At 35.7% G+C, this 13,404-nt stretch overlaps 1 protein-coding gene across 1 annotated transcript; it reads left to right on the plus strand.

Annotated features, from left to right (window-relative positions):
* Positions 1–1,124: 1,124 nt before the first annotated feature.
* On the plus strand, positions 1,125–5,091 carry LOC125224655. The gene is made up of 2 exons (XM_048128083.1): positions 1,125–1,239; positions 4,547–5,091. Exons 1-2 carry the CDS (start codon positions 1,149–1,151, stop codon positions 5,089–5,091), a joined length of 636 nt encoding a protein of 211 aa, XP_047984040.1. The 5' UTR covers positions 1,125–1,148.
* Positions 5,092–13,404: the final 8,313 nt, after the last annotated feature.

A 13,404-nucleotide genomic window follows, 5' to 3' on the forward strand; every position in this document is an offset into this window, starting at 1 on the left:
TACCTTGCAATAGGAATAAAGGTCACAGCGAGCGAGCCTTACTCGCGTTCTTATCTGTCTTACCGCCTTCGCGTTATTGAACCTGAACTGACAAAAAGGTACCCAAATATCGCTGTTCTTTTACAGATATAAATGTGTTTCGTTCAATGACAACTTCTCATGTTCTTTTAGTAAATTATTACCAGCAATAAAATACACCACAGGCATTAGGTAATTAATCAATCAAAGTAAGTGAGATATGATATCAAATTCAGAGTCACTGGAAGTTTGACAGCGAGAAATGATGATTGTCCAAAAGTTCGAAGCTATAATATAATAAGTTGTATTTATAAATAAATAAATATCATAAGGCCATCCTTACACAGATTGACTGAGTCCCACAGTAAACGCACACTCACACACGGCTCAAGAAAGCTCACATGGTGGTACTCAACCAATCAGACAACGATAGACTTGAACGTGTTAGGCAGTATCTACGTAGTATGCTAGTATCTAAGTAAATATTTACAAATCCTTTCCTTTTTCCTAGCTTAAAATATTAATCTAACATTTATTTTCGTAAAACATAATAACATATAGGTAGAATTGACCTACTGTTATAAATATTCAGTTTTTTTTTAGTTAGTCGTCTATGGATCAAAAAACAGAGTTGAAAAAATATTTCACGATATTTTATTAGATACTCTGAACCAAACTCATCCTCCTCCTTGCGTTATCCCGGCATTTTCCGCGGCTCATAGAAGCCTGGGGTCCAACGTGACAACTAATCCAAGATTTGTCGTAGGCACTAATTTTACGAAAGCGACTGCCACCTGACCTGATACTCTGAACCAGACTATGACGCAATATGTACACTACCAAAATAAGTGTACCTATAATGTCAAACTTCCATATTTGCGTACTTAAAAGTAAAGTGAATTTTCTTTTTTGCAACGATGAATTTGTAGGCCAATGTTGTATAATAAACTGTATGTATAAAGTATAGGGGCAATGAGGGCGCCACTGTGCGGTAGAGCAGTTTAAATTTGAAAGCTCCTGTGAATATTATTTATTTTAAATAGTTAAATCATTATTTCTTATATAATTTTATAACCAAATTAAGAATTACGCTATTTACAAACTTAGTGACGATAATTTATATTCGAAAAATGGCACCAACGATGGCAAAACAAGTGACAAAGGCAGCGGCCGTTACAAGGTTAGTGGAAGAGGTCTCGAATCTCAAAAATCAGTTGGCAGATCACGCAAAAGATTTAAAAAGTACATGCCATAATTATAATTTTACATTGCACATTAATTCGCCCACTAGAATAAATACATGTATCGACCAGATAGCTAGTAACATAGAGAAAGTTAAGGTAGCTACACATCAATTATGCTTATCTGATCACGATATGGCTCAAACTATCACTTTTAGGGTAAAGCAAAAAAATATATGTCAAACATGGTTTGAATACAAGAGAGATTTCAATAAAGAGAATATTGATAAGTTCATACAGTGTATATCTGCGTTATCGTTCTACGATGTTATGTCTTCAACTGACCTAACGGAAGCATTTAATTCTTTTTATGACATAGTGTGTTTATTTTATAACTTATGCTTTCCAATAGTAAAGGTCAAGATGAATAATCTCTTCAGAAGAACTGCATGGTTAACAAAAGGACTACGAAAGTCATGTCACACTAAACGAAAACTGTATTTAAAATATAAATTTTCCAAGACAAATAAATCAATTTATAAAAATCAACTAATACATTACAATAAAATTTTAAGAAAATGTATTTACAAATCGCAAAAAATTTACAATTCAAACCATATATCTTGTAGTAAAAATCAGTCTAAAGCTACATGGGACATTATCACAAAAAAATTTGCAAGCATTAACAGTTATAATGAAATTGATTATTTAAATTATAATAATATGACATTTAGTAAGCCCGAAGATATTTGTAATTTAATGAATGATTATTTTATTGACATAACTTTATCAAAATCTAATCCAAATGGCAATGTGTATAATGTAACAAATAATATAAATAACTTTCCTTCTACAATATTTTTAAGACCAGCTGATGCCCAAGAAGCTTTCAAAATCATAATGTCCCTTAACAATTGTAAGACGTCCGGATATGATGACATTACAACATACATTCTCAAGCTAAGCGCTCTATGGATATGTCACCCTATAGCCCATATAATCAACCTATCATTAGACCAAGCGGTTTTTCCCGAACAGTTAAAACTGTCTGTGGTAAAGCCCTTATTCAAGAAAGGTGACCGCAAAGATCCCAATAATTATAGGCCCATAACAATTGTTCCAGTTATTTCTAAAATAATTGAGAAGGCAATGTGTGAAAGGCTAACGGAATTTCTCGAAAGAAACAAGTTATTGCGACCAGAACAATACGGTTTTAGAAAAGGTCTTTCAACTGAACTGGCGTGCTTTGATTTTGTCAGATATGTTACTGAAAGTCTAAACAACAAATTACCTGTATTGTCAATATTTCTGGATTTAAGCAAAGCGTTCGACTGCGTTGATCATAGTATACTACTAGCCAAACTTGAGTATTATGGTATTAGAGGATTGGCGAATAATTGGATAAAAAGCTATTTGTCACATAGAAAACAATGTACAGAAATACTAAAAATTGAAAAGGTCGGGAAAACCTTTACAAAAATTAATTACCGTTCAACAGTTCGTGAAGTTAAATCAGGTGTCCCTCAGGGGAGCATCTTAGGGCCTCTTTTATTCTTAATATACATTAATGACCTTCCTCTAGCCATCTCACATAAGTGTTTACTTTTCGCGGACGACACAACTTTATTAGTAAGGGGTGAAGACGCTGATTCCTACGAAAATACTGTAAACAATGCGTTAGCTGACATAAAAAATTGGACATGTAACAATAATCTAGATATTAATATGACTAAGACATTCTATATTCAATTTCATTCGTATAACAGTGTGCCAATTCAATTAAATATAGATTATAATAGTGTACCTATATCAAAATGTGAAAATATAAAGTTTTTAGGATTAATTATAGATGAGCATCTAAATTGGAAGGAACATATCAATAACGTTTGCAGTAGATTAGCCAGATTCGTATTTGCATTAAGAAAACTGAGAAATACTGTTAGCATGGAAGCAGCACTCACTGCATATCATGGTGTTGTGTCGTCTGTGCTCAATTACGGGCTATTACTGTGGGGTAATTCGGTGGATGTCGACAGAGCCTTAATATTACAAAAAAGTTGTGTCCGTGCAATCATGAATGCGTGGTTTGATGATCATTGTCAGCCGCTCTTTAAGAGATCAAATATATTGCCACTGCCATGCATGTATATAAAAAAAGCATGTATACTTGTAAAAACCCGCCCAGATTTATTTAAAATGAGGTCAGAATTTTTCTGCAGCCAGAGATCACAATATCTAAATCTTTTACACCAACCTCGATGCCACTTAGCCATTTACAAAAAGAACGCATATAATATGTGCATAACTCTATATAATGCCTTGCCAAATAGTATAAAACTTTTGAATGGTACGCAATTTAAAAAGAACTTGACTAGTTTTCTCTTGGAGCACTGTTTCTATAGTGTACAAGAATATACTGACTTTAGTAAGCGAATGGCGCAATAAAATCACCCTCGTGCATCTTCTGGTCCGGCAGGGGTACATGTTGGCTGTCTATTTCACCCGGTTTCTCGTCCTGTAACAAGGGAAAACATAGTTAATTTCATTTATTTTACATATATAATTATTTTTTAGTAATCAACGGGTACTCTCATCTTTTAAATCTACAAAGATCCAAGTATCGTATAAAGTAAAAAAGATTAATGACTTACCCTGTAGTCTCGACGAACACTTGAAGACGGTCTTTTGTAGCATGATCAGCCTGTTCTGGGTTCACAAAATCTCGATTTGTAAGTTAAAATTAATTTTTATTTTTAAGATAATTTTTCAAAATGGAGGATAATAAAAATGAAGAAGGAGCCAACTTCAAAGGTATGTGTGGCTACCGCCAATATCGTGGAATGAATGAGGGATGGATGGTAGTGGAACGGGAAGGAAGCATGAACGAATGAACGGAAGTGACTGAATGGAATATTGTTTTATTTTATAATTTTTATTTTTACATCCTAGTAATGATATATTGAATTTTATAAATCAATTTGAATTTTTTTTTTTTTTAATTGTAATTTTAAAACATATTGAAATATTGAATAATAATAATTGTGATTAACGTGAGATTAACTCTTTTAATTATATTTAGTCGTTGACATACTTTTTTATTTATATAACAATGGAATGAAGTTAATTATTATTGTTGTTGAATGTGTAGATTTTAATTTTGTAATTTTTTAATATTAGTTATATATTTTGTATAATTAATAAATTTAATACTTAGTTTTAAGAAACATTTGCATGTCGTCATGACGATGACTGAATACTTTTACTTGTCTTCTTACACGAACATCTGTACCTTAGTTATAAGTATTCTAGCAAATAAATTTCTTATTCTTATTCTTATTCTTATTCAGAAATGAAAAACGAAATTACGCAGTGTAGTAGTGTAATTAGTCAACAGAATAGGCTACTTACATACCAAAGCAGGTGCATACAAAAAATCCTGAGCACTGTCACTAGCACTGAGGTAGACTTCCCACTGACTAGTTCAACTGACCATCACGAACTGCTCAATGAATCTGGCCCTGAGGGTCTCATTTTTCTCGATAACGATTCTCAATTAGACACTGGTCGCCAAGATCACTTATCGACACCAGCAACATCCGCTAATCAGTCAGCAGTCTCCGTCGCTGTAACCCAGGAGAGCAAGAGCCCTGTGATGCCGTCCCCGGCGTCAGGACAGTCCACCCCGGTACAGTCAGGCACCAATCTGCCAGAGACGCGCCGACTCCGACCTCGGCGCGCCGCTGCCGCGTCAGAAGAGGATAAGTCCAACACAAAAGGCAAGCTGACATTGCTCCAACTGCTCCCCTCCCTAGCGCTGTCCCTGCAGCAGATCCTGGTCATCCTGGGCTATCGTCATCAGCTCCAGCACAGCCCACTGTCCCAGCTCCACTGACGTCCTGCAGCCTGCGTGCGGCGGGTCCCCGCGTGGTCAGCCTTCACGTGTACAATCTCAGCGAGGCTACCACCACAGAGGATGTCGTCCGCCACGTCCAGGATAAGATGAGCATCGCGTCACCGGTTTGCCAACAGCTGGTAGTCACTCGTGGCAATTACACATCGTTCCGTCTGGATGTGCCAGCCGACAAGGTGAAAGCTGCCAGGGATACTGCAAACTGGCCGACGGGGGTTGGAGTACGGTATTTTAACATCGTACAGCCAAAAAACGCCAATGTACAACGCGCCAGAACTACGATGCGGTAACAACACAATTTACTATTATTCACCAGAATGTTCGATCGATTTGTAGTAAAACATCACTGTTAGAAATATTATGTTGTAATCAAAATCCAGACGTTCTTGGATTAAGTGATATTTGGTGTCGTAAATGTGATTTAGAATTCATTAAGTTAAGTGGGTACACGCTCGCAAACAGCTACTGCCGCGCTCGCGCAGCTGCGCACGGCGGGGTAGCTGTTTTCTTACGGGACGATGTTCACTTTATACCTCGCAACGACCTTCATAGTATTTGTGTCCCATACCACATAGAATTTACTGCTGTTGAAATACCTTGTTACCGTTTGATTATTATTGTATTATATAGGACATGTAATGGCGACTTCGACATTTATTTGGAAAAACTTGAATTTTTATTAAGTAAGATAACTGACGAAAATAAAAAGTTCCTCATAGTCGGAGATCAAAATGTGGATTACTTATCTGACAATAGTTCAAAACGGCAGGTTGACGATATACTTGGTTGTTTTGGATGTTTGAACACTGTAACTTTTCCCACTCGCGTAACGGACGAAAGTGCGTCATCCATCGACTGCGGATTAGCGAACTATGCGCGCGACTGCCTAACCGTATCACCAGTGGACACTGCTATCAGCGATCACAACGCGCAGCGGTTTGTGTTTACTTTAGAAAGTGAGGTTCAAAAATCCGAAGCAAATCAAATATTTGAACGTCGATTATTTAATACCGAATCTATTTATTCATTCTATACGGACATTTCTTATTATAATTTTAATTTTATTTATGATTGCAATATTGACATTAATTCTAAATTTGACAAATTATTTAATGTGTTGACTTATTATATAGATTTGCATTTTCCTATTAAAAAATTAAGATCCAAAAATAAATCTCCTGTTCCGTGGGCAACTGACGAGCTGTTTGAATACATGCAAAAACACCGTGACCTTCACGAACTGCGACGTCAGTATCCAAATAATACAATCATATCGGACTGTATAGACCATTACTCTCGGCTCATTAAGTCTGAGACTCTCCGCGCCCGTCAAAATCATATCGAAACCAGACTGGCAGAAAGCACGAACCCTTCAAAAGAACTGTGGAGGATTGTAAATGAGGAGATAGGCAAAAAATCAACTTCTCAGCCGGTATGCATAAAAAATCAATACGATGATACTTATATGTCCTATGGCGAGGTTCCAAATGCATTCAATAAACACTTTTTGAACATCGCTAAGAAACATGCAATAAGCAGTGATGAGTACTTGTCCAAGCAGTACGTCGGTGGGCACTTGGGCAGCACTGATATGCCGTCATTCGCACTCCCTATTGTTACACGTGAGCTTCTGGATAACACTATAAAATCAATATTAAGGACCAGTACCACATTGGATATATATGACATGTCTTTAAACATCTTAATAAGTGTTTGGCCTATTTTATCTGACATATTAGTAGTTTTAGTTAATGACATTTTTCAAATTGGAATATACCCGAATGTGCTTAAAAATACACGTGTGTGTCCGGTCTATAAAGGAAAGGGTGATAAGAGTGACGTAAACAACTACAGGCCCATAACTATCGTACCTACGGTTTCGAAAATTGTGGAGTCCATTTTGTCATCGTCCCTAATGACCTACTTAGAACAGAACGATTTACTCACCGACAACCAGTATGCCTATAGACAAAAACGCTCCACTACTACTGCAGCACACAAAATCGTCGACTGCATTTTGACTGGTCTAGATGATAGGTACAAGATGGCTGCCATACTGTGCGATTTGTCTAAGGCTTTTGACATCATTAGCCATAATCTGCTCTTGAATAAATTAAGTATGTATGGCATAAATGGGTCCGCGCACAGATTGTTTGCATCATTCTTGTCTGGTCGTCGACAAGTGGTTCAAACGTCACTAAATGGCCAAAAACATATTTCAGATACTGGCAATATCAATTTAGGTATCCCTCAAGGGTCAGCAGCTGGAAATACACTCTTTTTATTGTTTGTCAACGATCTACCCTCTGCCATCACAAATGGGCTATCGGTGTTATTTGCAGACGACACCACTGTTGTTGTTAGGGCAAAAACACACGAGCAGTTAGCTGAGAAAATACATGAAGCTTGTGACCAATTAAAGACATGGTTTTCGTCAAATGGCCTACTGTTAAATATATCTAAATCCAATGTGATGATGTTCTCTGGTCGCAGCACCTCAATACCGCCGTGGATCAGTAGTGTTCCAATGCCATTATGTAAGGAAACAAAATTTCTGGGTTTTATACTTGACTCAAATCTGAATTGGAAGTGCCATGTCGATCAGCTCTGTAACAGGTTAAGTAGTTCCATATTTGCATTGAAAAAACTACAACCTCTGATATCAGGGAAGTCACTTAAAACTGTTTATTTTTCGCATTTTCACTCCTTGATGTCATACGGTACATTGATTTGGGGAAATTCCACAGATGCCGGGCGAGTACTGATTCTACAAAAACGTGCAATCCGTTTACTGGCTGGGGTAAAACAAATGCACCACTGTAAAGAACTTTTTAAAAAGTTTGGTATAATGACGCACTTTTCGCTATACATGTTCCAAGTCTTGATGTTTGTCAGAAAAAACTTGCCTATGTTCAAGCGTGTTGAAGTTATGGGCAAACAAATCAGATCGACGGGAAGACTGCGGACAGTGCCGCGTCGCATGGCACTTTCATGTAAGAATCCCCGTGTAATAGGCCCAACTTATTATGAACGCCTACCCGCCGAAATACGAACTGAAATATCTGACGAAGCATTTGAACGTCAATTGAGGAACTTTTTATTGAATAATCCGTTATATTCAGTGAATGATTACATGAATTTATAATTAAAACTGTATTAACTGACAGTACTACCTATGTTATGTCAAATTTATATTATTCGACATTGTGATTTTCTTAATTAATGCTCTTAGTTTTAATATGACGATCATTATTATGAGATATCTATACCCACCTATTAGATTTGTTCATTTGAAATGTATTCCATTATGTATTAATTTTTTTTAGTTTGAATTCGATTTTATGTTAACTCCTTTTGTTTTGATTATTATTATTGATATTATACAATTGAATGAATGCATGTGAAATAATTATATTGACGATCATAATGTAAATTCGTATAGGTTAACATAGCATAATTTATAATGTAATTTATCATTATGAAATAAATAAAACTAAAACTAAAACTAAAACTATACCTTTTCTCTCACCCTTAATTGAGTCCGTGTTAACTTTCCTCCCGCTTGACAAAACATCACCGAAGGGATCATTATCTCAGGATAACCGACGTTGTCGTATAACGAACGACAATATTCACAAGTTATTTTGCCGAAAAACTTTTCTGCTCGGTGAATAGGTCCTGGGCTCATAAATTTTCGTCCGATTTGCGGGGCTTCAATGGTCGAAATTATTTCAAACAAGAAAACTTGCTAAAACTGTAATTATATTTTGAGTCTTCCGAGCTAAACAACAGGGTCTCTACTCACAGGGATTATGAGAAAAAGGTTTATCTCCGATGATTTGGTCGGAAAAGTCGGCCCTCTTTCGGATCACGTCCCGTCTACACTATAACTCAGGGGTGATATCACTCCCACGTTATTTCTGCGCGACAGCCGCCTTCATTTTCTTTGCTCTCCTAATTATTCGTCCGCATTCCACACACGCGCTCCGTGCTTTATTAAGGCTCGTTTACGGACGTCCTTTTTCGAGATTGTGAATTAATAATGTTTAAAAATACACCTCAACTTAAATGAGGTTTATTTTTAGACAGCAATTACTCTGCCGACAAATTGAATATGAATAGCCTATAAGTATAATATTTTTGAGTACGACTACTACGGATAATTAGATATGTCGAATAAATTACGATTCCGACTGTCGTTTCTATTTTGAAAACAATAGGTACCTTACCTTAATGATATGGACTTCGAGTAACAGTATTAAGCATAACTATTTTGCTACTTTCAGTCCATTAAGCAGAACCGCTGCGTACCGAATTCTTAAATCCCTTGAGGCAATAAACTCTCAGATTTAGATTTAGAGATTCAGGCATTTGGTATTGACAGGGTGGATTTCAATCAGACGTCCTTATTCTGCGTTATTTGCTGCGTACATTGGTGGCACACGAAATGTATAAAAACTGACGAGACATGTAGACAAGTAAATATTTGCTTTTGCTTCTTGTATTCAGCTGAATAATTTTACTCAACTGAATTATTTGTAATCTGATCGGTTAGAAAAATATTCGATTAAGGTGTGATCGTATTTCTTAAGTCAAACTAGGTTTCGCACAGAATGCGAATAGGTTGATAATTATATTTTTTACCAAACGCTTTGTGTTAACTAATACCAACAATCAGCGTAAAATTTAGAGGAATGCCGAAATAACGTTTTGAAGACCGTCCAGCTAAACGTTACACAAAATGTATAAAACTTCAGCTTCACTTACTTTGCATCTGAGAGGGCCCGGAACGAGTTTTGTGAATAGAATTTAGTTTTATAGTAATGTTAGTTTTAATAGAGTAGTATTACATTAATTAGTATTTTTAATTTAGTTTTACAGGTACCGTGGTCTTTTGAATAAATATAATTGTACTTGAAATAAAACTATGGAAACGGATTAAATCGCGTATAATGAATTTAAAATACATCCCGACGTTTCGAACTCTTTAAAGCGTTCGTGGTCAACGGGTGACTGAGGAAAAACTACAATGTGCAAAAGCTACCCACATACAAGAAATATTAACAAACCATGACCACAAATAATATAGATTTCTAAGGCATTTATTAATAGTGTGTGAACCTGCCTTAGAAATCTATATTATTTGTGGTCATGGTTTGTTAACATTTCTTGTATGTGGGTAGCTTTTGCACATTGTAATTTTTCCTCAGTCACCCGTTGACCACGAACGCTGTAAAGAGTTCGAAACGTCGGGATGTATTTTAAATTCATTATACGCGATTTAATCCGTTTCCATAGTTTTATTTCATGAGTAACTATTGCGGTAACCGAAGACAATATTATATAATTGTACTTTTTTACATAAAACTGTAGTTACATTAGTAACATGACTTACTCTCTACAAACCGAGGTAGTCCCCGGATGCTGCTCACTAAAGATTTACCTATGTACAGTCAACCAATTGGAACCCTAGGCCACTCTACAACCATGTCAAAATGACAAGCAATAAGAGATTTCTTACAATCTGATTTATAACGTCACTGTAACATAGTTCTATAGTGGCCTAGGGTTCCAATTGGTTGACTATACTTATTTTATTATCATTGATAAAACATTTTTCTCTTTTCAAGGAATGTATTAATGGGCATTATCAGAATTTGGGACACCCCAATTAGCGTAAGTTGTTAACAAAAATTACCTCGCTGTCAGTTTTGTGACGACAGTTAAGCATAAAATCTGTCTAAAAATTTACTTTTTTCACATTCTGAATGTAGATTATTGCTTAAAGTTTATGTAATTAACACAAAAACAATATTTTTATACAAATGTCATGCTTAATTATCGTCACAAAACTGACAGTGAGTTAATTTTTGTTAACAACTTACGCTAATTGGGGGGGTCCCAAATTCTGAAAATGCTCTAATACAGGATGTACAGTACATATACCTATATGATTGCTCACTCTGTCCAAGAATCAATAATACGAGTAAGTACATCAATTCAACAGTGACCTCTAGGATTGTACAACTAAAGGACACTTAGATTAAGTTACCGAACTGCCCTAGTGGATAATCGCCCTTTACTTGGTAAGTCGATGGTCCTGGGATCAAATCATGATTATTTATTTATTTAAACTGCACAGTAAGAAATACAGCTACAAAAGGCGGACTTAATGCTACATGGCATTATCTTCCAGTCAACCTTGATTGTCATGAACACTGATATTTTCCTGAGTCACGGCTGTTTTTTACGTAAGTACCTATTTAACTATTTGCATATTACCAGGGCCCGTAACTTTCATGCCGATGACATAAATTTGACGTCACGCTGCATATAGGATGATTCAAGAGCTTTATTTAATAATTAATCATTATTCATCAATCATTTTAATCATGACTTCAATACTAATCATACGCAAAATACCTACTTGATACGTAATAGTAAATTAAATTATTTGTTTATTTTTATACATACCTTTTATTAAATAGTTTTGTTACCATATTTCAATAAATTATAAAAACAAAACAAAATTGTTTCCTTTTCGTTTCACGTATCAAGTAGGTATTAATTATTTGACGTATGAGTAGCTCACTTTTGAAGTCATTTGTACATGATTAAATTGATTGATGAATAATGATTAATTATTACAATAAAATTATTTGAATCATCCTATATGCAGCGTGATGTCATCGGCATGAAAGTTACGGGCCCTGCATATTACGCACAACACAAGCATCTATAATATTTACAATTCTGGTTGGCTTGAACATTAAACGCTGGAGCAGGAAGTATGCGCCGGGAAACCGACAAGGGGTCCTTGGCGTTCAATTTCCATATTGGGCTTCTCGCAATTTATTCCCCATTCAATTTTCCAACGTAGTACATACAATATGATTTTCTCCGTTCTAAATTTCACTTTACTTTATAACCTATTGAATCGTAGATTAGCGAACTTGCCTGTCCTTAAATTTAAATATTTTATAATGTACGAAATAACTTGAAATAAGGCATCAGAGAATTATAATGAAAACAGAAATAATAGTCGTTTTTAAACCCAATTTATATTTCATAAGTTGGATAGAAATATATAAAGTAAATTAGTTGACTGTGACGTCTCTCAAGTCGATTTCATATTAATTCCATGGTATTAGTAAATCGTTCAAATTCGTTTTGACAGTTCTTAAAAAAAAGCTGATTAAACTAGCAGAAAAGTAGCCTATTGTTATATTATCTTAGTTTGGTAGGTAGGTTAATAAATACTTGAATTTAATTCATACCTAAATATTTATATTAAGAGTAATTTCATGTAACACATAATAAAATAACAACCATGGAATGGATTTCTTATTTAATATAATTACGCGAACTAACTTTTTCATGGCACTACTTTAAATTTATGATTAATTTACATAGCCTATAACATCAAAAACACATATTTTTAACGGCCTACTTACGTTATGACAAACATATTTAATTTACTATAACGATAATAAAATGTACAACGATTTTACATGAAAATTGCGAAAATTTAAGTTATAAGCATGCATGGAAAAGTTTCAACCTCCGTAAGATTAACGCGGCAGGATGTGATGAGATTTTGATGCAACATAAACTCGCGAGTCACTAGATTTTAATATCAAAGTTGGTGATTTTATTAAAATATGATATCATACAAATTCTAAGTATATGCACATCAAACAAAAATATAGTCATGTCGCCAATCGCGATATATTAACATGACTACATCCGTGTTTTTAAATATTTGAATACCTATAATGGCTTACGATGATATGCAATAAAGTGAACTGGTAGAATGAATACTGTTGAATATGCCGTGTGTGCATGAATTCATCAAATTGCCGCCGCGAGTGACGAGACGGCAACGAACGCCGCTTTTCACTTGTTGCTCGAACTAGACAGATATTTAGTTTTTACGAGTTAGCTAATATATTAACATGTTAATAAATATTTTGTTAACAATCTTAAAAGATAGTAAGAAAAAGAAAGGCGAAGGAAGCCAATAAAAAATGCAGCCTCATAAGAAGTGGTTTTGCGCGTCACGATGTTCCGCGCAAATTAACGCGAAGCCCCGGAATAACTTCCGGCACACGTCATTTTAGTGTGGTCATTAACAGCAGTAACGTACCTCAGGTACGCAACTAAGTGTCTCGATGGCGTTTCGATCTCGAAGAGAATAGGGCGAGCTGCTGGGCGGGCGGCCGGCCGGGAGGCTGGAGCGCGGCCGCGGCGCGCGCGGCGGCAGTGACTGCTCGCCCGCCGACCCGAGCGCACGCC

Source organism: Leguminivora glycinivorella, chromosome 3 (genome assembly GCF_023078275.1).
Source record: "Leguminivora glycinivorella isolate SPB_JAAS2020 chromosome 3, LegGlyc_1.1, whole genome shotgun sequence".
Lineage (NCBI taxonomy): Eukaryota > Metazoa > Arthropoda > Insecta > Lepidoptera > Tortricidae > Leguminivora > Leguminivora glycinivorella.